Source organism: Saccopteryx bilineata, chromosome 1 (genome assembly GCF_036850765.1).
Source record: "Saccopteryx bilineata isolate mSacBil1 chromosome 1, mSacBil1_pri_phased_curated, whole genome shotgun sequence".
NCBI lineage: Eukaryota > Metazoa > Chordata > Mammalia > Chiroptera > Emballonuridae > Saccopteryx > Saccopteryx bilineata.
In genome coordinates, this window is record NC_089490.1 from 343,646,763 (window position 1) to 343,673,677 (window position 26,915).

The 26,915-nt window shown below is 39.0% G+C and overlaps 1 protein-coding gene across 1 annotated transcript in view; it reads left to right on the forward strand.

The window, feature by feature from the left end:
* The window catches only part of LOC136319573 (glycerophosphodiester phosphodiesterase domain-containing protein 4-like), a 165,116-nt gene that overhangs the window by 15,827 nt on the left and 122,374 nt on the right, over nucleotides 1-26,915 (forward strand). Inside the window, exons 3-9 of the mRNA XM_066252771.1 lie at nucleotides 4,512-4,605; nucleotides 8,129-8,188; nucleotides 16,956-17,054; nucleotides 17,125-17,218; nucleotides 18,032-18,109; nucleotides 18,932-19,077; nucleotides 19,476-19,558. Of these exons, the coding sequence (XP_066108868.1) occupies nucleotides 4,512-4,605; nucleotides 8,129-8,188; nucleotides 16,956-17,054; nucleotides 17,125-17,218; nucleotides 18,032-18,109; nucleotides 18,932-19,077; nucleotides 19,476-19,558 (654 nt within the window). The remainder of the gene's footprint in view (nucleotides 1-4,511; nucleotides 4,606-8,128; nucleotides 8,189-16,955; nucleotides 17,055-17,124; nucleotides 17,219-18,031; nucleotides 18,110-18,931; nucleotides 19,078-19,475; nucleotides 19,559-26,915) is intronic.

The window sequence follows — 26,915 nt, forward strand, 5'->3', positions numbered from 1 at the left end:
CTCAACACTTGTTATTTCTTTTTTTTCTAGTAACATTCTAGCACATGTGAGGTGGTATGTCATTGTGGTTTTGATTTGCATTTCTCTGGTAATTAATGATGTTGAGCTCTTTTTCATGTACCTGTTGGCCATTTGAGTGTCTTCTTTTGAAAAATGTCTATTGAGATCCTCTGCTTATGTTGTAATTGGATTATTTTTTCTTTTGAGTTTTATGAGTTTTTTATTTATTTTGGATATTAACCCCTAATCAGATATATAATTAGCAAATATTTTCTCACATATGGTGGGTTGCCTTTAAGTTTATGGATGGTTTTATTTGATATACAGAAGCATTTTTGTTTTATGTAGTCTGTTTATTTTTGCTTTTGTTACCTTTGTTTTTTTGTGTTTAATCCAAAAAATCATTGCCAAGACTGATGTCAAAGAGTTACTGCCTATGTTTTCTTCCAAGAGCTTTAGTTTCAGGTTTTGTGTTCAAATTTTTAATCCATTTTGAGTTGATTTTTGTATAAAGTTTAAGATAGTGGTCCAGTTTCATTTTTTTGTATGTGGCTGTCCAGTTTTCCCAACACCATTTATTAGAGACTGTCTTTTCCCCATTGTATATTCTTGGCTATTTTGTCATAAATTAATTGACCATATATGTATGGGTTTATATCTGGGTTCTTCATTCTGTTCCAATGATCTATATGTCTGGTTTTGGGGTTTTTGTTTTGCCAGTATCATATTATTTTGATTACTATAGCTTTGTAATATTGTTTGAAATCAAGAACTGTACCATTTTCAGCTTTGTTCTTCCTTCTCAGATTGTTTGACCATTTGGGGTCTTGATGAGGGTTTATTTTTCTCCACAGCCCCTCCAACACCTGTCTTGTTAATAATAGTCAACCTAACAGGTGTGAGGTGGTATCTCACTGTAGTTTTAATTTGCATTTCTCAAATAGCCAGTGAAGATGAGCATCTTTTCATATATCTGTTGGCCATTTGTCCTCTTAGGAGAAATGTCTGTTCAGGTCCTCTACTCTTTGGTTAAATTTATTCTTAGATATTTTATACTTTTTGATGCAATAGTGAATGGGATTGTTTTCTTAAGTTTTATTTCTCATAGCTCATTATTAGTGTATAGAAATGCAACAGAGGTTTATATATTGATTTTGCATCCTAAACTTTACTGAATTATTTATTAGTTCTAATAGTTTTTGGATACAGTCTTTAGGATTTTCTATATATAATATAATGTCATCTGCAAATAGTGACAGTTTTAATTCTTCATTTTCAATTTCTATGCCTTTTATTTCTTTATATTGCTTAATTGCTCTGGCTAGGAGTGCCAATAATATGTTGAATAAAAATGGTGAATGTGGGCATCCTTGTCTCGTTCCTTAGAGGAAACATTTTCAGCTTTCCACCATTTAGTACACTGCTCACAAAAATTAAGGGATATTTCAAAAATGAATATGAATCAATAAAATATCCCCTAATTTTTGTGAGCAGTATATATTAGCTGTGGGCTTGCCCCAGTTTTATTGGATGTAATTAATATAACACATATAAATTTAGGTATATAACAATGATTTGATATAGTATATATTATATAATGATTACCACAATAAATTTAGTAAACATTCATTCTTCATCTCTTTACATAATTGCAAATTTTTTTATGATGAGAGCTTTTAAGATATACTCTTTTAAGGCCCTGGCTGATTGGCTCAATGGTAGAGCGTCGGCCTGGCGTGCAAGGGGTCCTGGGTTCGATTCCCGGCCAGGGCACACAGGAGAAGTGCCCATCTGCTTCTCCACCCCTCCCCCTCTCCTTCCTCTCTGTCTCTCTCTTCCCCTCCTGCAGCTGAGGCTCCATTGGAGCAAAAATGGCCCGGGCGCTGGGGATGGCTCCTTGGCCTCTGCCCCAGGCGCTAGAGTGGCTCTGGTCGCGACAGAGCGACGCCTGGGAGGGCCAGAGCATCGCCCCCTGGTGGGCAGAGCTTCGCCCCCTGGTGGGTGTGCGGGTGGATCCCGGCCGGGCGCATGCGGGAGTCTGTCTGACTGTCTCTCCCCATTTCCAGCTTCGGAAAAATATAAAAAAAAAATACTGATGATTTGCTAAGAGAAACAAGTGTTATATTTGGTCTAGGTATGATATATCAGAAAAATTTAGACTCCTCATTTCAAGATAATAGAAAGTAACTTCTCTCAATATAAAACCTGGAGAAATTATATATTAATAATATAATGCATAAATTAGTGAACATATAACCACATGAAAAATAAGAAAGGAAATTCTTTTTGGTCAGGGGCTATAAGACACATCAAGAAGAAAGAAAGAGGTAAGCAGCCATCCAGCAAGATACATCTCTGATCAAACATTGCTTCAAAACAATAAGATAAAATACCTAAGAATAAATTTAACCAAAGATGTAAAAGACCTGTACCCAGAAGATTATAAGACACTGAAGAAAGAAATTGAAGAAGGTACAAATAAGTAGAAGCATATACCATGTTCATGGATAAGAAAAAGTAATATCATTAAAGTATACATACTACCCAAAGTTATCTATTGATTCAATGCATTCTTGTCAAGATACCAATTGCATATTTCACAGAACTACAATAAATATTCCAAAAATTTATATGGAAACACTAAAGACCCAAAATACCTACAGCAATCTTGAGAAAGAAGACCAAAGTTGGAGGAATCAGATTACCTGATATTGAACTATATTACAGGACTAGAATAACCAAAAGAACATGGTACTGGCATAAAATCAGATATATAGATTAATGGAACAGCGTAGAAAGCCCATAAATAAACCCATGCCTTTATAGTCAATTAATATTTGACAAAGAGGCAAAAACATACAATAGGGTAAAGGCAGTTTACTCAATAAATGATGTTGGGAAAATTGGTCAAATAAGTGTATAAAAATAAAAGCAGAGCATCTTCTTACATCATACACAATAATAAACTCAAAATGGATTAAAGACTTAAATGTTAGACTCAAAACCATAAAAATCCTAGAAGAAAACATAGGCAGTAAAAGCTTGGACATTTCTTGTAACAATGTTTTCTCTGATAGTTCATTAGGCAAGGGAAACAAAAGAAAAAATAAAGGGACTACATCAAACTGAAAAGTTTTTGCACAGCAAAGGAAACCATCAACAAAATGAAAAGACAACCCACTGAATAGGAGAACATATTTGCCAGTGATACATCTGATAAGTGCTTAATATCCAAAATTTATAAAACTCATCACCATTAAAAAAAAGTCCAATTTTAAAATGGGCAAAGGACCTGACTAGACACTTCTCCAAAGTGGATATACAGATGGCCTATAGAGACATATGAAAAGTTGCTCACCACCACTAATCATCGGAGAAATGCAAATGTACTCTATTGATCAGTGTATCCCCATTAAATTTAATTTTTTAAACAAAATAAAAAAATCCCCTCAGAATGAGATATCACCTCATAGCTGTCAGAATAGCTCTTCTTAATAAATCAACAAACAAGTGTTGGCGAGGATGTGGAGAAAAGGGAACCTTTGTGAACCATTGGTGGGAATGCAGATTGGTGTAGCCACTGTGGAAAACAGTATAGAATTACCTCAAAAAAATTAAAAATGGAAATGCCTTAGCACAGCAGTTCCTCTTATGAGAATATATCTAAAGAAACCTAAAACACTAATTCAAAAAAAATATATGCATCCTTATGTTCATTGCAGTGTTATTGACAACAGCCAACATTTGGAAGCAGCCAACATTTTCATCAGTGGATGAGTGGATAAAAATGCCATGGTACATTTACACAATGGGATATTATTCATCTGTAAAAAAGAAGGAAATCTTACTCTTTGTGACAGCACGAATGGACCTAGAGAATATTATGCTAAGTGTAATAAGTCAGAAGAAAACAAGTACCATATGATTTCACTCATATGTGGAATCTAATGAACAAAGTAAACTAACAAAATAAAAATGACTCATAGGTACAGAGTATAGACTAATAGCTGTCAACAGGGAGGGGCTGGAGGCTGGGTGTAAAAAGTAAAGGGCTTAAGAAAATTAACTAACTAAAAAGAAAAAAGAATAGAGCAATTAATGTGGTGACCATGATTACAATTATTGAAGAAAACATAAGGTGCATGGACACGGAACCTGCTAAAATGGAGAGTATTCATTTTATTAAGGAGGTGAACTTATGAATGATTTTTTTCTCTTTTGTATTATTCTATTGCTTTCTAAAGAGGACATAATTTTTATTATATATTCCAAATAACGTTAAATCATACCACTTATACTGATCCTCATTAAGGTATCCCATTGCCCATAGGACAAATTTAAAATGTCTAATTAAATATCCCCAAAACTCTTCACAGATCTGTCCTGAAAATACATCCCTTCCTATCTCCCTCAGTTTTCTAATGCCTCATTTTGTCCAGTGTTGTCCCCCATTTTTGATACAGACACACTGCTTTCTGCTGTATTTTGAGGATTGAAACTCATTTTTGCAGGGCTGTTTATCAAATTACAAGAGGCTGGTTCTTCTGGTCCATTCTTTTGCTGAGTTTATTTGGAATCATGACTGCCTACACTTTGTTGCTATTGGTGAGTAATGTTCCCCATTTCACCCACTCCCTTCCTGAGTAGCCTCTTGAGGTGCTCCTGTCAATGGTTTGGTGCCCAGTGGTGCTGGAAGCACTCAGAAGCCAAGGTCACTTTTGTCTTGGCAGAGTTGGGGTTTATAACAGCTGCTTGAATTTTAGGCACAAGAGATAGATGGAGAAAAATGGACTTGTGCTATTAGAGCAGGGGTTGGGAAACTTTTTGGCTGAGAGAACCATGAATGCCACATATTTTAAAATGTAATTCCATGAGAACCATACAACGACCCGTGTACATTACTCATTATCCAATAAAAATTTGGTGTTGTCCTGGAGGACAGCTGTGATTGGCTCCAGCCACCTGCAACCACGAACATGAGCAGTAGGAAATGAATGAATTGTAATACATGAGAATGTTTTATATTTTTAACGTAATTTTTTTTTATTAAAGATTTGTCTGCGAGCCAGATGCAGCCATCAAAAGAGCCACATCTGGCTCATGAGCCATAGGTTCCCAACCCCTGTATTAGCGGATGCATCTTACCACTTTGACCTTTTGGAAGGGTAGCAAAACATCCCATTTCATGTATTGGCCAAGAGTTTGCTTAAAGGCTTTAATCATTGTAAAAAAAAATAGAAGACTAGATAAAGAAGATGTGGCTCATCTACACCATGATATACTATTCAGCCATAAGAAATGATGACATCAGATCACTTACAACAAAATGGTGGGACCTTGATAATATTATACAGAGTGAAATAAGTAAATCAGAAAAAAACAAGAACTGCAGGATTCCATACATTGGTGGGACATAAAAACGAGACTAAGAGACATGTACAAGAGTGTGGTGGTTATGGGGGGGGGCGGGGGGAGGGAAGGAGGGAGAGAGGGAGGGGGAGGGGTGTGGTACAAAGAAAACTAGATAGAAGGTGACGGAGGACAATCTCTGGGTGATGGGTATGCAACAGAATTGAATGACAAGATAACCTGGACATGTTTCCTTTGAATATATGTACCCTGATTTATTGATGTCACCTCATTAAAATAAAAATTTATTTATTAAAAAAAAAAAGAATTGCTGACAAACACCAACAGCTAAAAGAGGCAAGGAAGGATTCTCTCCTGAAACTGTCAGAGAGAGCATGGCCCAGCCAATACCTTAATTTTGTACTTCTAGCCTCCAAAACTGTGAGATAATAAATTTCTGTTATTTAAAATACAAACAAACAAAAAAAAACCCATCCCATTTCAAAGCCCACTTTATGGTTCACTCAATATTGTTTATTAGGCACCACAGCTTCAAATTAGCAGCAACTTTACACCTTAAATTACCTCGTTTCATATCCTTTCTTCTGAGAATCAGTCTTTCTGGGTCTTACAAATTAACTAGTTTTTAAAACCTGTTCTAATGTGCAAAGCTAGTCCCCTAGTCCAGGTACAAAGTACGTTTTAGCAAAGTCTTTTGGCAGTAGTGACCCTGCTTCTGTTGTTACACAGTAGTGTCATGTCGGGGGGAATATTCAGGTCAGGCAAGAGAAAGATCTACCTACGAAGTGGACTGGAAAGCTCCTGGGAGAGTAACTTTCAGGTAATTAGAGTTTTTAGTGTCCACTTATGCACAGGGTATATACATCTACATCATGATTTCTTGTCCCCACTGATTTCCTACTTGACACAGAAAAACCCAACTCCCATCAGGTGCCATTTGCATTAATTTTTTTCAACAAAATGTATTAATCATTATGACTGATAAGTACTGAGTATACAGAGATAAAAAAACATAAGCAGTTTCTGTTTTTAGGGAGGATATTTCAAAGAGCTATGTATGAGATAAAAAGTAATAATAGTTCCTTAATCCAATGAGTTTAGAATCTAGTATGGTCACTAAATCATAGACAAAAATAACCAACACAGGCAGAACATCGTAACTCATTAGAAAGTCCTAAATAAAGTTCTGCAGGGATTCTGAGATGGAAGAGGTGACTTCTGCTAAAAGGATTAAGTAAGGCTTCTTGGAATAGTCGGCACTGGAGTGGGATCTTGAAGGGACGTTGGATTTGGATGTGAGTATATGAGAATGGAGGAGAACATTCCAGCCTGAGGGAACATCATGACAGAGTTGGCAAGATAGGAAAATATGGGCTGTGGCAAAATAAGAGGGAGAGGTCAGTGCTGTCAGGCTAAAGGGCATAATGAAGAATAGTGGGGAACAAAGCTTTAAAAAAAAAGGGCTTGTGACAGCTTTTGGAAAACCTGGAAAGTAAGTCTAAGACATTTGGCATACATAGATTTCTATTTTAGGCAAATCATGCTGGTGTGGAGGGTGACTATGGCAGAAACCAGTAGACACTTTCCTTCATAATGGGAAAATGCCGATGAATGATGTGCTTTGGCCACTGAATTGTACTGCTTTCATACACAATCAATGTGTAATGCTGAAGTTAGCTTCTAAGGTGGGAATGAGTTCTGTGTAATAACTAGTATATTTTAACAAATCCTACTTTACCCTACTTTTTTTGGATACATACAATGTACACAACTGTTTAAAAAGAGGGAGCCAGCCTGATCTGTGGTGGCGCAGTGGATAAAGTGTTGACCTGGAAATGCTGAGGTCCATGGTTTGAAACCTTGGGCTTGCCTGGTCAAGGCACATATGGGAGTTGATGCTTCCTGCTCCTCCCCCCTTCTCTCTCTCTACCTCCTCACTAAAATAAGTAAATAAATAAATTTTAAAAATAAAAAAATAAATAAAAAGAGGGAGCCCTAGGTTCTGTTTCCATATCTATCTTTGGGTTACTTTATAACCTCAATCAAGTCGTATAACTCTTCTGAGACTCAGTTTCTTTTGTTTGAAATTAGAATGATAATATTTAATACAATGGTATTTTATAGGTCTGGGTAATGAAGAAATGAAATCTTATGTGTAAAATTATTTTGATAAATGTAAGTGCTATGTACACTCCAACTCTTAGTAATATACTAAGCATCTGAGGACTCCAGTTTTTAGTTTCTGTGTCTACACTGACTTGATGACTGGTTAGATTTACACAGAAATCTAAAATTTATTGACTAAAAACCAGTGTTAACAGCTGTGGTTAACAATTGTAACAATGACACCAGTTCCTCAAGAAAGAGCTTTTAAATGACCTTGAGAAGGGCTGGTCCCTGACCTCTGTTCTCTCACTAATGGGTCTAAGTAATACCAGGAACAAGGTCCTTCACAGGAAAAAGAAATTGGTGGGAACTCAGGAAGGATAGCTGTGTGGTGGTTGTTATGAAATCCCAGGAAATAATAGGTACTTCTTCCTAGGGGTGCTGGTAAAAGTTACAAATAGGAGGTGACATATGAAGGTCAGTGGCATGGGGAGGGAGCGCTTCTCAGGCAGAGGAACAGCATGGCAAGCCCCCAGAGGCTGAAAAGTGCAGGTATAGCAAGAAGCGAATGTAGTGAGAGTTATTTGAATACACAACAGTGCTATGGGCCACAACTTGATTTCTAAAACACCATTTTTTTCTTCTTATTCAGGTACTAAGATATTTGTTGCTTTGGAAAGGGAATGAACCATACCTGCACTGGGGTCATAAGGTAGGACAGCTGAATCTTCATAGGAGACCTTAGACCAGAACTGAATGTGCCTCTCTGGCACTCAGTGTTAAGTGCAGAGTCACACTTTCTTCGGAGTTCCCCTTAAAAAGAAGAGATCTACTTACTCTGTTTTAACTGAAATCATTAAATTTCTAACAGATGTAACTGATTTACTGAAGGATCTGATCCCAAACTTTGTTTTTTCTCACCATTCTTTATTAAACTTACTCTGTAATTCTATTCTTCCATCCTAATAAGATGTTAGGCAAGCTCCATTATGCTCCCAGTCCTGTATAGTCACAAGAACATTTAAGAATTCAGTTCATTGCAATAACCCAACCTCCAGCTTTATAAGACTTTCCCCTTCCCCTATTGGTGGAAGCCTGCACTGGTGGAGAGACCATGATGATCCTATCACTTCTTTTTCACCAAAGGAGAGAGGGCTCAGGGGAATAGGAGATGGAATAAAAGAGCACAGTCTGACAAGGAAAGGCAAGAGCGTCATTGGGGGTTGATCCATCAGGACCAGATAAAGGCACAGTTGTTGGCTCTTTATCCCAGGGGCTTCTTCTATGTGTATTTGCAGAGATTCTTCTGCTGAGAACCTTGACTACGAGTCTCTTGGTGGAGTCAATGCTTGTCTTCCTATACCTCCTAAAATTTGGTGAGGTCCCTTCATATGGAGCTTTTTTAAAAAAAAAACAAAACACCGATTTTAATGAGAGTGGAAGGGAGGAACACACACACACACACACACACACACACACACACACGAACATCCATCTGTTTCTATATGTGCCCTGACCGAGGATCGAACCAGCAACCTCTGTGCTGTGGGACAACGCTCTAACCACCAAGCTATCTGGCCAGGGCTTATTATGAAGCTTTTAAAAAATGACATCAGTATGGCTTCTCTCAAGGGATTCCCAGAAAGCAGGCACCTTTTGCTCCACCATCTGTGGACATGCACGTCATTTCCAGCATACCTTCCTCCTTTTGTTCTGCCTTGTGTTGGTGGAGCAGCTCCAACAACAGTCTCTTGCTTTTTTATAGACTGTTTCAAGGCATGGGTTTGATACCTGGTCTTGTGTTTCCTGAAATCCAGGAACATGTCAAACTCTCTGAGTGGGTCCTCTTAAATTTCCTTGAGCTCTAATGAGACACACAAACCAGAAATAGAAATTTAAGAGTTATTAGAACAGATGAAAATTGAACTCATGAGGTCTCATAGAGACCTTATATAGATTGAGAAGTGAAGAAAATAGGTCTTCTTGAGATCCCTATCTACTTTTGAGTTGGGACACCATGACCAGTTAGGCACTACAAAGAATCCCTATAGGATAAGCCATTCTGATGACATTCTATAACAGCCTTGCGCCTGTTATAGAAATCATGCTTACCTTGCCTCTGCTGCTACATGTCGTCTCCCACAGCAGGATCTCATCATTGCCTTGAAGTCAGAAAGCCAGTTTCAATGGCAGCATCTCTTGCCTTTATTCAGGCATAGAGGAGAGCCACTGTAATGCTTTTCATGGATTCTGACACTTCCTGACCAGTGTGTATTTTTCGGTGTTCTCTGAGACCTCCCATAGAATGTGATAGGGAGTGAGTTAGCTTATCATGGGTGATACCAATCCAGCAAACTTTTCTCATTAAATCTTTAGATTCTTTCTTCTATATAACACCAAGAAATTGTTGGCATCCCAATTTCATTAAGCATAGGCCACCACTGAACCAAGGTTTAGACAACCAAAGAAACAATTAGAATCAATTTGAGATACATAGTACCTGGATTCTGGTAAACTGTATTCAGAAGCTTTTTAGTCAGTACACACATATCAATGAATTTAGCCTGATCTAAAAGTATGTTCGTTTCTCCTTGCCTATCTCCTTTAGGATTCCTTTTCACACATATTCTGTAGGGTTTCTGTCAATATAAATAGACAACGCCTTTATCTCTTGAGGCATTCTAGGATCTAATTCTAGGTTTGAGTCTGCAGGCAATGAGACGAAATAGAGATGGAGTATGAGAAGGGTTGGCATTTCCTTGGAAGGTAACTACCTTGGTTAGGCCTTCAAACTGTGAAGACTAAGCTTTTCAGATTTGGGAGGAGAGATTGGTTCTATTGGCAAGGTAACCCCATTCCTCTTTTACTTAGGGATGCTCAGAGAGGAATGAATGACCTTAGTCAAAACTCCTTGTAAGCATGCTCATAGCTCAACTTTCTGGGAAACACACACACTAAAAACATTTAGTAGCCAAAAGATAACAGAAAATCCTTATCTGTGAAAATTTCTAGCAGGATATAATCTGGTACATCTGAGTTGCTAATTATAAATAAACTGGAATTTATAGATTTGTAGGGTTGGAGACATGGTGGGCTGGAGTTGTATAATTAATGGGAGACAAGATAAGAATGCTGCATAACCACAAAGGTGGCTTTGGTGAAGCAGTGTTTCCACATACTTTGCTCAAAACACAGGTTACTTTTAAAGTCCAGTATCAAACAGAATATATCCTAGTGCAGGACAAGAAAGAACTTTTTATGGCCCTGGCCGGTTGGCTCAGCGGTAGAGCGTCGGCCTGGCGTGAGAGGAACCCGGGTTCAATTCCTGGCCAGGGCACATAGGAGAAGTGCCCATTTGCTTCTCCACCTCCCCTTCCTTTCTGTCTCTCTCTTCCCCTCCGGCAGCCCCTCCCGCAGCCAAGGCTCCATTGGAGCAAAGATGGCCCGGGCGCTGGGATGGCTCCTTGGCCTCTGCCCCAGGCACTAGAGTGGCTCTGGTCGCGGCAGAGCGATGCCCCAGAGGGGCAGAGCATCGTCCCCTGGTGGGCAGAGCATCGCCCCTGGTGGGCGTGCCGGGTGGATCCCGGTCGGGCACATGCGGGAGTCTGTCTGACTGTCTCTCTCCATTTCCAGCTTCAGAAAAATACAAAAAAAAAAAAGAACTTTTTATGAGTGTCTGCATTTGACAGGATCATATTTTTCCAAGGGAAGATATTTTATTTGAACTTTAGAATTAATTGACTGCACCCTTTAGTTAAGTTTGGTGTTGGTTAAGATCACCGAATCACAAGATTTATATGAGTCTAATTTGACAATTAAACCATTGTGATGCATGTAGTTTGCTAATGGAAAATTTAAGATTTTTGCATGTGTGTGCATAGGAGAGATTGGCCTATACCAGGGGTCCCCAAACTACGGCCCACGGGCCGCAGGCGGCCCCCTGAGACCATTTATCTGGCCCCCGCCGCACTTCCGGAAGGGGCACCTCTTTCATTAGTGGTCATCCGCATCCTGTGCTCCTGGAGTCCTGTATGTGGCGGCATCGCTCACGTACAGTACTACTTCCAGTGACACGGGACGCACGTGTCACGGCTCCAGAAGCGCGTCATATCACTTGTTACAGCTAGCAGTGACAAATATGGAACTGTACATTGACCATCCTATTAGCCAAAAGCAGGCCCATAGTTCCCATTGAAATACTGGTCAGTTTGTTGATTTAAATTTACTTGTTCTTTATTTTAAATATTGTATTTGTTCCAGTTTTGTTTTTTTACTTTAAAATAAGATATGTACAGTGTGCATAGGGATTTGTTCATAGTTTTTTTTATAGTCCGGCCCTCCAACGGTCTAAGGGACAGTGAACTGGCCCCCTGTGTAAAAAGTTTGGGGACCCCTGGCCTATATATTCATGTGCTGTTTAACAACAGGGATACATTTTGAGAAATGCATCCTTGGGCAATTTTGTCATGGTGTGAACATCATAGAGTGTACTTCCTCAACCCTAAAGAGTATAGCATACTGCCTGACCAGGTGGTGGCTCAGTGGATAGAGCATCGGACTGGGATGCAGAAGGACACAGGTTCGAGACCCCGAGGTCGCCAGCTTGAGCGCGGGCTCAACTGGCTTGAGCAAAAAAAAGCTCACCAGCTTGGACCCAAGGTCACTGGCTCAAGCAAAGGGTTACTCGGTCTGCTGAAAGCCCGCAGTCAAGGCACATATGAGAAAGCAATCAATGAACAACTAAGGTGTCACAATGAAAAACTAATGATTGATGCTTCTCATCTCTCTCCGTTCTGTCTGTCTATTCCTCTCTCTAACTCTTCTCTGTCCCTGTTAAAAAAAAAAAAGAGTATATAGCATACTATACACCGGTGCTATGTGTATAGCATATTGTTCCTCAGCTACAAACCTGTATACACTGTAGGCAGTTATAACACATCGGTAAGTATTTGTGTATCTAAACATATATAAAAAAGGTACTGTACTTTTTTACTGGCAGTACAGTAGGTTTGTTTACACTAGTATTACCATAAGCCCTTGACTAATGCATTGTGCAATGACTACCCCAAGCAACAGAAAATTATTGGCTTCATTTTAATTCTTATGGGACCACCATCATACATGTGGTTTGTTGTTGACTGAAACATTATTGTGGCACATGACTGTACTGTTTTTTTCTTGTAATGTCCTTGTAGAGTTTGGGTATTAAGGTTTTGCTGGTTTCATATGTGAAGTTAGAAAGTGTTACCTCTTTTTCTATTTTCTGGAAAAGTTTGTTAAAAATTAGAAAATATTCCTTCCTTAAATTTTTTTTAAATAATTTTATTTTTTTAATGGGGCAACATCAATAAATCAGGATACATATATTCAAAGATAACAAGTCCAGGTTATCTTGTCGTTCAATTATGTTGCATAACCATCACCCAAAGTCAGATTGTCCTCTGTCACCTTCTATCTACTTTTCTTTGTGCCCCCCCCCTTTTCCCTCTCCCTCTCCCCCCTCCCCCCGTAACCACCACACTCTTATCAGTGTCTCTTAGTTTCACTTTTATGTCCCACCTACATATGGAATAATGCAGTTCCTGTTTTTTTCTGATTTACTTATTTCACTTCGTATAATGTTATCAAGATCCCACCATTTTGCTGTAAATGATTCGATGTCATCATTTCTTATGGCTGAGTAGTATTCCATAGTGTATATGTGCCACATCTTCTTTATCCAGTCATCTATTGACGGGCTTTTTTGTTGTTTCCATGTCTTGGCCACTGTGAACAATGCTGCAATGAACATGGAGCTGCATGTGTCTTTATGTATCAATGTTTCTGAGTTTTGGGGGATATACCCAGTAGAGAGATTGCTAGGTCATAAGGTAGTTCTATTTTCAGTTTTTTTAGGAACCACCATACTTTCTTCCACCAACAGTGAATGAGGGTTCCTTTTTCTCCACAGCCTCTCCAACATTTGCTATTACCTGTCTTGTTAATAATAGCTAATCTAACAGGTGTGAGGTGGTATCTCATTGCAGTTTTGATTTGCATTTCTCTAATAACTAATGAAGAGGAGCATCTTTTCATATATCTGTTGGCCATTTGTATTTCTTCCTGGGAGAAGTGTCTGTTCATGTCCTCTTCCCATTTTTTTATTGGATTGTTTGTTTGTTGTTGAGTTTTATGAGTTCTTTGTATATTTTGGATATTAAGCCCTTATCTGAGCTGTTGTTTGAAAATATCATGTCCCATTTAGTTGGCTGTCTGTTTATTTTGTTATCAGTTTCTCTTGCTGAGCAAAAACTTCTTAGTCTGATGTAGTCCCATTCATTAATTTTTGCCTTCACTTCTCTTGCCTTTAGAGTCAAATTCATAAAATGCTCTTTAAAACCCAGGTCCATGAGTTGAATACCTATGTCTTCTTCTATGTACTTTATTGTTTCAGGTCTTATGTTTAGATCTTTGATCCATTTTGAGTTAATTTTAGTACAAGGGGACAGACTGTAGTCCAGTTTCATTCTTTTGCATGTGGCTTTCCAGTTTTCCCAGCACCATTTATTGAAGAGGCTTTCTTTTCTCCATTGTGTGTTGTTGGCCCCTTTATCAAAAATTATTTGACTATATATATGTGGTTTTATTTCTGGGTTTTCTATTCTGTTCCATTGGTCTGAGTGTCTATTTTTCTGCCAATACCATGCTGTTTTGATTGTCATGGCCCTATAATATAGTTTTAAGTCAGGTATTTTAATGCCCCCAGCTTCATTCTTTTTCTTTAGGATTGCTTTGGCTATTCGGGGTTTTTTATAGTTCCATATAAATCTGATGATTTTTTGCTCCATTTCTTTAAACAATGTCATTGGAATTTTGATGGGAATTGCATTAAATTTGTATATTGCTTTGGGTAATATGGACATTTTGATTATATTTATTCTTCCTAACCAAGAACAAGGAATATTCTTCCATCTCATTATATCTTTTTGGATTTCCCTTAACAATGGTTTATAGTTTTCATTATATAGGTCCTTTACATTCTTTGTTATGTTTATTCCTAAGTATTTTTGTTGTTGTTGTTGCAATTGTGACGGGGATTATTCTTTTGAGTTCGTTCTCAAATGTTTCATTGTTGGCATATAGAAAGGCTATTGACTTCTGTATGTTAATTTTGTATCCTGTGACCTTACTGTATTGGCTTATTGTTTCTAGTAGTCTTTTTGTGGATTCTTTGGGGTTTTCGATGTATAGGATCATATCATCTGCAAAAAGTGATACCTTTACTTCTTCTTTTCCAATATGGATGCCTTTTATTTCTTTGTCTTGTCTGATTGCTCTGGCTAGAACCTCTAGTACCACATTAAATAAGAGTGGAGAGAGTGGACAATCCTGTCTTGTTCCTGATTTAAGGGGGAAAGCCTTCAGTTTAGTGCCATTTAATATGATATTAGCTGATGGTTTATCATATATGGCCTTTATCATGTTGAGATATTTTCCTTCTATACCCATTTTTTTTTTTTTCATTTTTTCTGAAGCTGGAAATGGGGAGAGACAGTCAGACAGACTCCCGCATGCGCCCGACCGGGATCCACCCGGCACGCCCACCAGGGGCGACGCTCTGCCCACCAGGGGGCGATAATCTGCCCATCCTGGGCGTCGCCATGTTGCGACCAGAGCCACTCTAGCGCCTGGGGCAGAGGCCACAGAGCCATCCCCAGCGCCCGGGCCATCTTTGCTCCAATGGAGCCTCGGCTGCGGGAGGGGAAGAGAGAGACAGAGAGGAAAGCGCGGCGGAGGGGTGGAGAAGCAAATGGGCGCTTCTCCTGTGTGCCCTGGCCGGGAATCGAACCCGGGTCCTCCGCACGCTAGGCCGACGCTCTACCGCTGAGCCAACCGGCCAGGGCCCCTTCTATACCTATTTTGTTGAGAGTCTTAAACATAAAATTGTTTTGTATTTTATCGAAAGCCTTTTCTGCGTCTATTGATAAGATCATGTGGTTTTTGTTCTTTGTTTTGTTGATATGGTGTATTACGTTAACCGTTTTACGTATGTTGAACCATCCTTGAGATTCTGGGATGAATCCCACTTGATCATGATGAATTATTTTTTTAATATGTTGTTGTATTCGATTTGCTAGTATTTTATTTAGTATTTTAGCATCTGTATTCATTAGAGATATTGGTCTGTAGTTTTCTTTTTTTGTGCCATCCTTGCCTGGTTTTGGTATGAGGGTTATGTTGGCCTCATAAAATATGTTTGGAAGTATTGCTTCTTCTTCAATTTTTTGGAAGACTTTCAGTAGAATAGTCCTTCCTTAAAGTTTTAGTAAAATTAAGCATTCATGTCAGCAAGGCCTGGAGTTATTGTGTGAGAGACAAATCAATTATGGATATAATTACTTTAATAAATACAGAGATTATGGAAAGGAACAAAGCTCTCTCTAGAAGACAGCACAGATATAGCAAGACTACATTTCAAGGGGAAGAAGTTAAAATTATATACACTTAGCCTCAATGATTTTTCTCTATGAAGTATATAGTGTTCTGGCAGGCAGATATTTTCATCTGTTCAACAACTATTTATTGAATGCTTTAAATGTATTAGACATTCTGCAAGGCAGTGAAGATATAACCATAAATATTATCCTAGCCCTCATGAATCTTACAGTCTGTTGGGGAAATTATACAGGAAAAGGTAATTACAGAATATTCTTTACTTTTGATTGTATTGAGTTGGATAAAATAAAAAGTAGTGCCCTGGCTGGTTGGCTCAGCGGTAGAGCATCAGCATGGCTTGTGGAAGTCCCAGGTTTGATTCTCGGTCAGGGCACACAGGAGAAGTGACCATCTGCTTCTCCACCCCTCCCCTCTCTCTTCTCTCTCTCTCACTCTCTCTCTCTTCCTCATCTGCAGCCATGGCTCAAATGGTGGAACAATTTGGCCCAGGCCCTGAGGATGGCTCCATGGCCGTGCCTCAGGCGCTGAAATAGCTTGGCTGCTGAGCAACAGAGCAGTGGCCCAGATGAGCAGAGCATTGCCCTGTAAGGGGCTTGCCAGGTGGATCCCGGTCTGGGTGCATGCAGGAGTCTGTCTCTGCCTCCCTGCTTCCCTTCCTCCCTGCCATTCACTTAGTTAAAAAAACAAACAAACAAAAAGCAATTAGTGAATATTTAGGAATATTGTAATAGTCCTTCTTGAAACTGAGTGAGAGATGCTAGGCCAAGCTGAGGGCCCAGCTGAGGCTGGTGATGATAATTAGTAAAGGCATCAGCCCATGAAGTTGTATAATTATTTTTTCAGCCATGCTATATAACAAAGACTTGGGAGCAAAGAAGGTAAACGATTGAATCCATCCAATATTGGGGGTTTACAGGATGGTCAGATTAAAAAGATGAGGAAATGAGGTCTCTGACATAGTGGGGACACACATACAATTCCCAAGGACAGTTCTAATCCAAGCCTTGTGCCTGGAGGTCAAAAAATTTTTTTTCATTCCCCAGATCCTAACTCTGCTAGTGATTGGAATATGCACGTTTTTTCTGATCATTTCACGCATTTACTGGAATAACGAGTGGCTGTCATTTGGGCTCTCACTGAGGGTAAGCATCATCCTGTAGGTCTAGCACTGTTTGTCTAGTGTGGTCAGCCTGACTTTTGGCTTTCTCCCAGGTCTTTGCTCCCTACATACACCTGAGCTGTGTAACTGTGATGGTTCTCCTTTCCTGGCCTGTGGCCTCCTCCTTGGTCAATTTGGAACTAGAAGGTATGTCATATGGGTGGAGCCTGATTTTTTTTTCAGCTCTGCCTTTCACATGCATATTCAACTCAGCAAAAGAAGAACTTGGTAGATAGCTACCATTATGACCCTTTGAAATTCATTTAGCTGATTACTCAGGCATTCTCCTTGAGGTCAAACTCATAACCTCATATGGCCTTCTTCTAAAGAGGGATTCTCCTTCCAGAAAAGTAAGAATTATCTCTTCTTGTTACACAGTGACTGTCTGAAAATGGAACGGGTTTGTGGAGAGGAGGGTTTGAGAACATTTTAATTTTATTCGATAGAGTGGTGATGCTAGTCACAGTTCTTTTAGATCGTATTCAAACATTACTAGTTTAACTAGTGAACTTATACTAGGTCCATATGTCCCTGGTTGCATTCTAGCAAAACGAAGAAGGCCCCTGGGGGTCCATCATACCTGGTACTTAGAGCAGAAGCAGAAATGTCTCCCTCTGCCACTGGCTTCCTTTCCATTCTTTGGCCTAATATTATGAAGACAAAAGAGAATCAGAGCTTTACATTAAATTTTTTGAGAATGGAGTTATCTCTCACCACTCTTTCTGAGATGCCAGTAGGATCTTAAGTATCTCTCTTTACTGTTGGTTAAACCAGGAGTGTGTGCTTCCTGACTTGGGCGCCGATAGAAACAAAACAGTTCTGGATTGGTAGTGTTGCCATCGTGTATTGTACCTGTGTGTATGTGTATATGTGGAGGGTGGTTGGTAGGAAATGTTTTGGGGCAAGAGCTTAAAGGGGACAATTAATGAACTCTTTTCTCTTTCATTTCTGAAATTTTAGCTAGGTACAGAAGAGACAAGATTATACAACATAAGAGAAAGAGAAGCCAGAGATGTGATAGAGTCACAAAGCTGAGAGGTTAGAGCTGGAGAAAGAGATTTGAAAGTGACTGAAGTATAGGTGGTAATTTAAAAATGTACAAATGGGTAAAATCCTCAGAGGTCTACAATCATAAGTGTTGGGGATGGCCAGTGATAAGAGGTATTGTGGCCAAATTGTGTGTGTGTGTGTGTGTGTGTGTGTGTGTGTGTGTGTGTGTGAGAGAGAGAGAGAGAGAGAGAGAGAGAGAGAGAGAGAAGCAAATATCTTATATTTACTGAGTATTTGTTATGAGTAAACTCAGCCATAAAACTCTATTAGGTAGATTTTAGTAGATGTTAGCAGCCAGATAGCCCCATTTTTCAGGATGAAGAAAACAGAGACCCAGAGAGGTTAAGCAGTGTGTTCTTAGTCCCACAATTAGATGGTGGTAGTCTGGTTTTAAACTCAGATTTCTGTCAGCCAGTGCCCCTTCACTGTACTGCACTGCCTTATATATAGGGGCGTTTTAGGCTGGTCTTACAGGCTTCAGGGCTTTCTCAGCACCAGCCATTCTACTCCTACTCCTGAGAATTATTCCTTAATGTGCCCTCTCCTTCCTTTTTTTTCCCACCTCTGCACAATTCATTTCCTGTAAATTTTCCATTGAAAACTATTGCCTTAATAATAATGCGGACATTTGGATAGCCCTGCACTTTCAAATCAGTAAAAATAAACAAGGCTGTGACAGAAATAGAGAGTGAGTCAGGCAGTCCACACTGGGTATTGACTCCCTGCTGCTTTGGCATAGTTACTTGCTGCGGATGGGTCTCCGCTCCTCTTTATCTTTTTTTCTCACTCTCCACTCTTCACACTTTTCAGCTGTACAAGTGGCTATTGGATTGCCTTTTTTCCTCATCCTTATATGTCTGTTTGTGATGCCGTTTGGGATGTATTCACCCTGCCTTCAGAAGAAGGATGAATTGGGACCCAAGCCGGTCATCTTTGGACGTCGAGGTGCACCTATGGTAGGTCTGGACATGATGGGCATGGGTGAGTAGCAGTGTGCGTAGGGCTTATGGGTGAGTGAAGAGGACTTCAGAATCACAGGAATCTTTGGGAGGAAAAGGTGTTGGCTATAGATGAAAAGAATAAGAGTTAATTGTAGAGGTTGGACTTGAACCCAGGTCACCTCTCAGTCCATTTTTCTTTACTATGCCCAGTGACATGCCTTAGATGAGTAGAGTTCTAGAATTGTATTGGATGGAGGAGAATATATTCAGGCTCTTTTGAAAAAGAGCAGAGGGAGCCAAAATATGCTTTTTAAAGCACTTTTAGTACTGGACTTCCCCTCTACCATAAAAGAGATGTTGGGGGTGGGGGAGTAACTCTGAGGTAGAGGGTCTGATGTCCTTTTCTTCCACAGCTGGGGCCTGAGAACACCATAATGTCCTTTGAGAAAGCTGTTGAAAATGGAGCTTTTGGGCTGGAGCCTGATGTGCATTTAAGGTAAAAAAGCAGGGGCTGGGTGGGTAGGAGATCAAGTCAATGCCATGGAAGATGAGCTGCCTGGCCAAAGTCATAGTGAGGAGAAGCCCTGGGGAGTTTCTGCCTTGATCATATGCCACATTTGCACGTAGCACACACAGAGACACACACACATACACATTCTTGAACCACTTCTGCCTTACAAATCATATATCTGTACCACAACATTCTTACTCGTAAACTCATAAGTCATACACGCTTTATACAGACTCCACACATAATTCAAATTTGCCCCCATTGTAAACCATGTTTAAAAATTAACCGCATGCACTACTCAGTAATATGTTTACTTAGCAGTCTCTGGACACATAATATATTCCAGACCTTCTTCTAAATGCTGTTGAGAGGCACAGGAGTACTATAGACTTCTGCCTTAGACATGTTCCCAGCTAGTGAAGGAGACATGGCATATTTATCACAGTATAAGACCATTGGTGGGGAATATCTTCCAGATAAGATAAGTCAAATGCAATGAAACCTCAATGGAGGAAAAAGCCAACTCCTAGTTTGTGAAAAAGACCTTATGTACTCAGAATTGTGTCTGGGTTGAGCCTTGAATAAAAAGTATTATTTCACCAAGCAGATATGGGGAAAGGTCCGGGAAGAGGCTGTAGCTTATTCAAAGACATATAGATCAGAAATAAGAAGTTTGTATATCAGTGAGCTAGCCGGTATGGATGCCAAATTGATATGCTTTGAGAAGAGGAAGGGGCTATGTGAGGAGGAAGAATGGCTGTATGGTTTACTGAGACTGGACCATGGAGATCCTTAAATGTGTAATGGGCTGCCTTTGTAGGTTTTAAAAGATTATCATATTATTTTAAGAGATGTGTTTTAGAAAGACTAATCTGGAAATCTATCAGGGAGACTACTCAGGGAAATGGGTTGTGGGATAAAAAAAATGTATACATACAAAGGAAAACAAAGGAATACTTGAATAAGGTCAAGGGTATGGCCAACAAGACCTGTGCTGTAAAATCTATGTACCTGAACAGCTGGAAGTAGAGAGGCTTAATGTCTAATATCTGTATATTAGTGAATGTGGTGTGTACAAACTTTGTTCACAGATTTTCTGTAAGGCAAACAGAAAAATATGAGCATTCTAATTCAAAGATAAGGAAGTGTGGTTTGAACCTGAATTCAATGAAGGGAAATGTATTCCTAAGGAAATAAGGCTGGAATGTACATGATAAAACCAAGATTGGAACTAGATTTCCTGACCCCAGACAGGTTCTTGACATTACCCAACAATGACAGTTGTTCAATGCAGAACATTTGAATTAGGCTTTTGAAATAGGATGTTCTATCAGAGCCCCTGGGTTTATTTGTGGAAGTACTTGTTGGTCACAGCATAATGTGGTAAAGGTGCTGAGCCAATGAGCTACTGGTACATGGTCTCTCTCTTCTCTTGTGTCTGTGACTTTAACTGTCATTTAGATGATCCTTCTAATACTTCAGTTTCACTACTTGATGACATCTTAATTTCTAGTAATTATTTTTACATACTTCACCATCCACATTGATGGTCATACCTTAAGCTTCATCATTACCAAAATTTCTGTATCAGTCAGGACACAAATAACACATTAATAACTTGAATATAAAAAAATGTAATATTAATAATTACTAAGTGGTAAAACATGGTGAACTACTTAAAGAGGTAAAGAAGACTCAGGCAGTATAAAAGTAGCAAGTGTAGAGAGATTAAAATGGTGGCAGACTAGGTAGAAGCTGCACTCACCTCCTCCCAGGACTAAACTGAAATTACAACTAAATTATAGATCAGTTATCCTGAATAACCAATTCAGAAGAGAAGTCTTATAATCAAGGATTTTTAAAAATTTTTAAATTTTATTTAGAAAAGTAACTTTAACAGGGTTACATTGATCAAGAGTACATAGGTTTCAGGTGAACATTTCTATAGCATTTGAAATGTTCATTATGTTGTATACATGTTACCCAAACTCAAATTATTTCCTGTCACCTTATATTTGTCCCTTTTTACATCCTTTGCCCCACCTCCTCCCCAATCCCATGTGTCCCCTTCCCCCTCCCCCATGTTCCCTTCCCCCTGGTAACCACTTTTATCTATGTCCATAAGTTTCAGTTTTATATCCTACCTATTTGTGAAATCATACCATTCTTAGCTTTTTCTGATTTACTTATTTCATTCAATATAATGTTCTCAAGGTCCATCCATGTTGTAAATGGCACTATGCCATCATTTCTTATGGCTGAGTAGTATTCTATTGTACCACATCTTCTTTATCCAATCCTCTATTGAGGGACATTTTGGTTGTTTCCATGTCTTGGCCACTGTGAATAATGCTGTGATGAATATGGGGTACATGTGACTTTATGTACCAATATTTTCAGAGTTTTGGGGGTAGATACTCAGTAGAGGGATTGCTGGGTAATATGGTAATTCTATTCTTCATTTTTTGAGGAACCACTATACTTTCTTTGATAATGGTTGTACTACCCACCAGCAATGAGTGAGGGTTCCTTTTTCTCCACAGCCTCTCCAACACTTGTTATTACCTGTCTTGTTGATAACAGCCAATCTAACAGGTGTGAGGTATAACCAAGTATTTATGGAAGAAACTATATTGAGATTAGTAGGAAGAGCAGAGACCTGAAAAAGGCTGGCTCTGCTTCCACAAGCAGCAGCCAAGGTTCCAGATGGATATCTTAGTTGGGGGATGGTTCCCTCTAGAAGTATAGGGCCTAAAACCCAAGCCAGGATTCCAGCCCAGAGCACCAGAGCTGGGAGGAGGCACTCCCATAGCATCTGGCTGTGAAAAGCAGTGAAGTTTCACTCCACCAAGGAATGATGATAGTCCACAGCAATGCATCCACCTTATTAAAGGGCCAATGCACAAAATTTCATTTGCAGTCACTTACTGTTGGTTCCAGTGGATGGAGGGAGGAATGAACTAGAGTCACATAAGGAGAGTCTGGGGTTTGTGGCTCTGGGGAGATAGCTGAAGGGACAGCTGTCAGGATCTCTGTGCCAAGTCATTCTTTCATACCACAGAGGCCATCTTACTTTGGTGGAATGCTTTTCTCCATGCGGCATCAGCCTGGGGAAAAGCAATAGCCTCACTTTTGAACTCGCTCTCACCCCACCCTGTGGAGTTCAGGCCTTTCTGAGGAGTACAGCTAGAAGCTTTTGGTGAATGAGCCTAACAGGCCGCTGGCAGGTGGAGGCAGTTATTAGGGTGCCTTAGGACGTTTGACAGCCTGTTCCAGGCCTAGTGCTGGTAAAAGCTGGCCTTAGTGCAGAGCTTGGTAATTCCACATTCACCCAGGCTCAGCAGAGGCCATATAAACTGTGGAATGCTTGTAGCTCCAAATAGGTTGCTGAGGGCCAGTCACAGGCAGCATCTTACATTAGACAGCACCAGAGACTTTCCCAAGAGGCCCAGTACCAGTACAACCAGTGGCTACCTTCAGACAACATCAGAACAGACTCCATTAAGCTTCACAAGCAGTATATTCAAAGGGGGATCTTGACAGCACCAAACCCACCTAGTGAATTCTGTTTCATGTAGTCAGCACCTGCCCAGTGGCTCATATCCCTTGGTTGGGGTCAAGCCTCACCGTCAGCCAGCCTGTAAGTCAATCTTATGCATGAATGGACCAACAGCAATGAAGACTCAATTATAGCAGGCAGGCCCACACAACCCACACTAAGAATATGCCTAGAGTACACACCTCAGGTGATCAAGGAGACTGCACCACTGGATCCCAGCCAAATAAGGCCACCATCCAAGGTTGGGTATCAGACAAGATTTACCTAATACAAAGAAACAACTGAACCAGGGAGACAAAGAAACAGTCCACAAATGAATGAACAGGAGAAACCTCCAGAAAAAGATCTGAATGGAATGGAGGCAAGTAATTTATCAGATATAAAGTTCAAAGTAATAGTTATAAAGATGCTCAAGAAACATAGTGAGACCTACAACAGCATGAGGAAGCACATAGAATCCATAAAAAGGGAGCAGTCAGAAATAATGAATGCAATATCTGAAATGAAAAATATACTGGAAAGAATAAACAGTAGGAAGGACACTATATAATGATAAATGGAGCAATCTAACAAGAGCATATAACCCTTATAAACATTTATGCACCCAACATAGGAGCACTTAGATATGTAAAACAAATCTTGATGAACATAAAAGGAGAGATTGACAGTGATGCAGTCCTAGTAGCAATTTTAATACACCATTGAATCAATAGAGATATCTTCCAGAAGAAAATTTACAAGGAAACAGTGGCCTTAAATGACACAGTAGATCAGTTGGATTTAATTATATCTTTAGAGAATTTCATGCCAAAGCAGCAGAATAGACATTTTTTCCAAGTGTACATAAAAACATTTTCTTGGATAGACCACATTTTAAACTACAAAGCGAGTCTTAATAAATTTAAGAAGATTGAAATAATATCAAGCATCTTCTCTGATAATAGTGGTATAAAACTAGAAATCAATCACAGGAAAAATATTGAAAAGACACAAAGACATGGAGGTTAAATAACATGTTACTAAACAATGAATGGATTAACAATCTAACTTTTTCACTTAAAGGAACTCAGAAAAGAACCACAAACAAAGCCAAATATTGGTAGGAGGGAGGAAATAATAAAGACCAGAGCAAAAACAGGTGAAATCAATGTTAAAAAAGATACATAAGATGAATGAAACCAAGAGTTAGGTCTTTGAAAAGATAAGCAAGATTGACAAACCTTTAACCAGACTCATCAAGAAAAAAAGAAGAACCCAGAAATGAAACAGAAGTAACAACTGACACGAAATAAATACAAGGGAGTGTAAGAAAATATTACGAACAACGATATGCCAACAAATTGGACAATCTGAATGAAATGGATAAATTTCTAGAAGCATACAATCTTCCAAAACTGAATCAGGAAGAATTAGAGAATCTGAATAGACAGATTCTAAGTAGCAAAATTGAAGCAGTAAACAAAACAAAACAACTTCCAACAAACACAAAGTCTTAGACTAGATGGCTTCACAGTTGACTTCTACCAAATATTCAGAGAATTAACACCTATTCTTCTCAGACTTTTCCAAAGTATTCAACAAGAGGGAAGACTCCCAATTCAATGAGGCCAACATTATCCTAATTCCAAAGCCAGGTAAAGATACTAACTACAAAGAAATAAAGTTACAGACCAATATTCCTAATGAACACAGATGCTAAAATCCTTAACAAAATATTAGTAAACTAGATCCAGCAATACATTAAAAAGATCATATACCATGATCAAGTAGGATTTATTCCAGGGATGCAAGGTTAGCACAATATCTGTAAATTAATAAATGTGATATACTATATAAACAAAAGGAAGAATAAAAATGACATGATCATATCATTTGGTGAAAAAAGAGCATTTGATAAAAATTCAACATCTATTATGATCAAAACTTTAGTAAAGTGGGAATAGAGGGAACATAACTCAACATAATAAAGGCCATATATGACAAACCCACAGAAAACATGATACTCAATAGGCAAAAACTGAAAGCATTATTGGGAACAAGACAGGACTGTCTGCTTTTACTGTTTTTATTTAACATAGTAATAGAAGGCTTAGCCATAGTAATCAGAGAAGAACAAGAAGCATCCAGATGGGAAAGGAATAGGTAAAACTGTCATTATTTGCAGATGACATGATACTGTATATAGAGAACCCTAAAGTTTCCACCAAAAATTTACTAGAACTGATAAATTCAGTAAAATATGGGATACAAAATAAGTATCTGAAAGTTAGTTGCATTTTTATACACCAAAAAGGGAAACTAAGAACACATTCCCATTTATAATTGCTTCAAAAAAAATAAAATACTTAGGATGGTAATACCATGGATATAAAAGGCCCATAAGCCTGACTAGGCAGTGGCATAGTAGATAGAGCATTGGACTGGGATGCAGAGGACCCAAGTTTAAACCCCAAGGCTGCCAGCTTGAGTGCGGGCTCATCTAGCTTGAGTGTGGGTTCACCAGCTTGAACGCAGTGTTGCTGACTTGAGTGCGGGATCATGGACATGACCCAGTGGTCACAGGCTTGAGCCCAAAGGTCACTGGCTTGAAACCCAAGGTCACTAGCTTGAGCCCAATGTCACCAGCTTGAGCAAGGTCATTTGCTCTACTATAACCCCTCAGTCAAGGCACAGATGAGAAAGCAATCAATGAACAACTAAGGAGTTGCAACAAAGAATTGATGCTTCTCATTTCTCTCCCTTCCTGTCTGTCTGTTCCTATCTGTCCCTCTCTCTGTCTCTGTCACACACACACACACACACACAAAAAGGCCTGTAAATTATAAGACATTGAAGAAATTGAAGAAGATACCAATATGCGGAAGTATATACCGTGTTCATGGATAAGTATTCTTATCAAGATACCAATGGCATATTTAACAGATCTACAACAAATATTCCAAAATTTAAGATGGCCACAGCAATCTTGAGAAAGAAGAACAAAGTTGGAGGGATCACATTATTTGATATTAAACTATACCACAGGGCCATAGTAATCAAAAGAGCATGGTACTAGCATAAAAACAGATATGTAGATCAATGGAACAGAATAGAAAGCCCAGAAATAAACTCATGCCTTTATAGTCAATATTTGACAAGGAGGCAAAAACATATAATGGGGTAAAGACAGTCTATTCAATAAATGGAGATGGGAAAATTGGAGAAATATGTGTAAAGAAATGAAACAAGAGCACCTTCTTCCATCATCCACAAGAATAAACTCAAAATGGATTGAAGACTTAAATCTTAGACTGAAATCACAAAAATCCCTGAGGAAGACAGGCAGTAAAATCTCAAACATCTGTTGCAGCAATATATTTGTTGATATATCTCCTTGAGCAAGAGTAACAGAGGAGAAAGACAAATGGGACTATATTAAATTGAAAAGCTTTTGTACAGTTAAACTAACTATCAACAAAATGAATAGGAAACCTACTGAATGGGAGGACATATTTGCTAATGTTATATCTGATAAGGGGTTAATTTTCAAAATACAGGAAGAACTTATACAACTCAATACCAGGAAGACAAACAATTCAATTAAAAGAAATGGGCTAAGGTCTTGAATAGACACTTCTCCAATGTACAGACTACCAGTAGACATATGAAAAAGTGGTCAATGTCACTCATCATCAGAGAAATGTAAATTAAAACCAAAATGAGTATCACCTCACGTCTGTCAGAATTGCTATCAATAAATTAAATATTAGTTGCTGAGAATCTGGAAAGAAGGGAACCCTTATG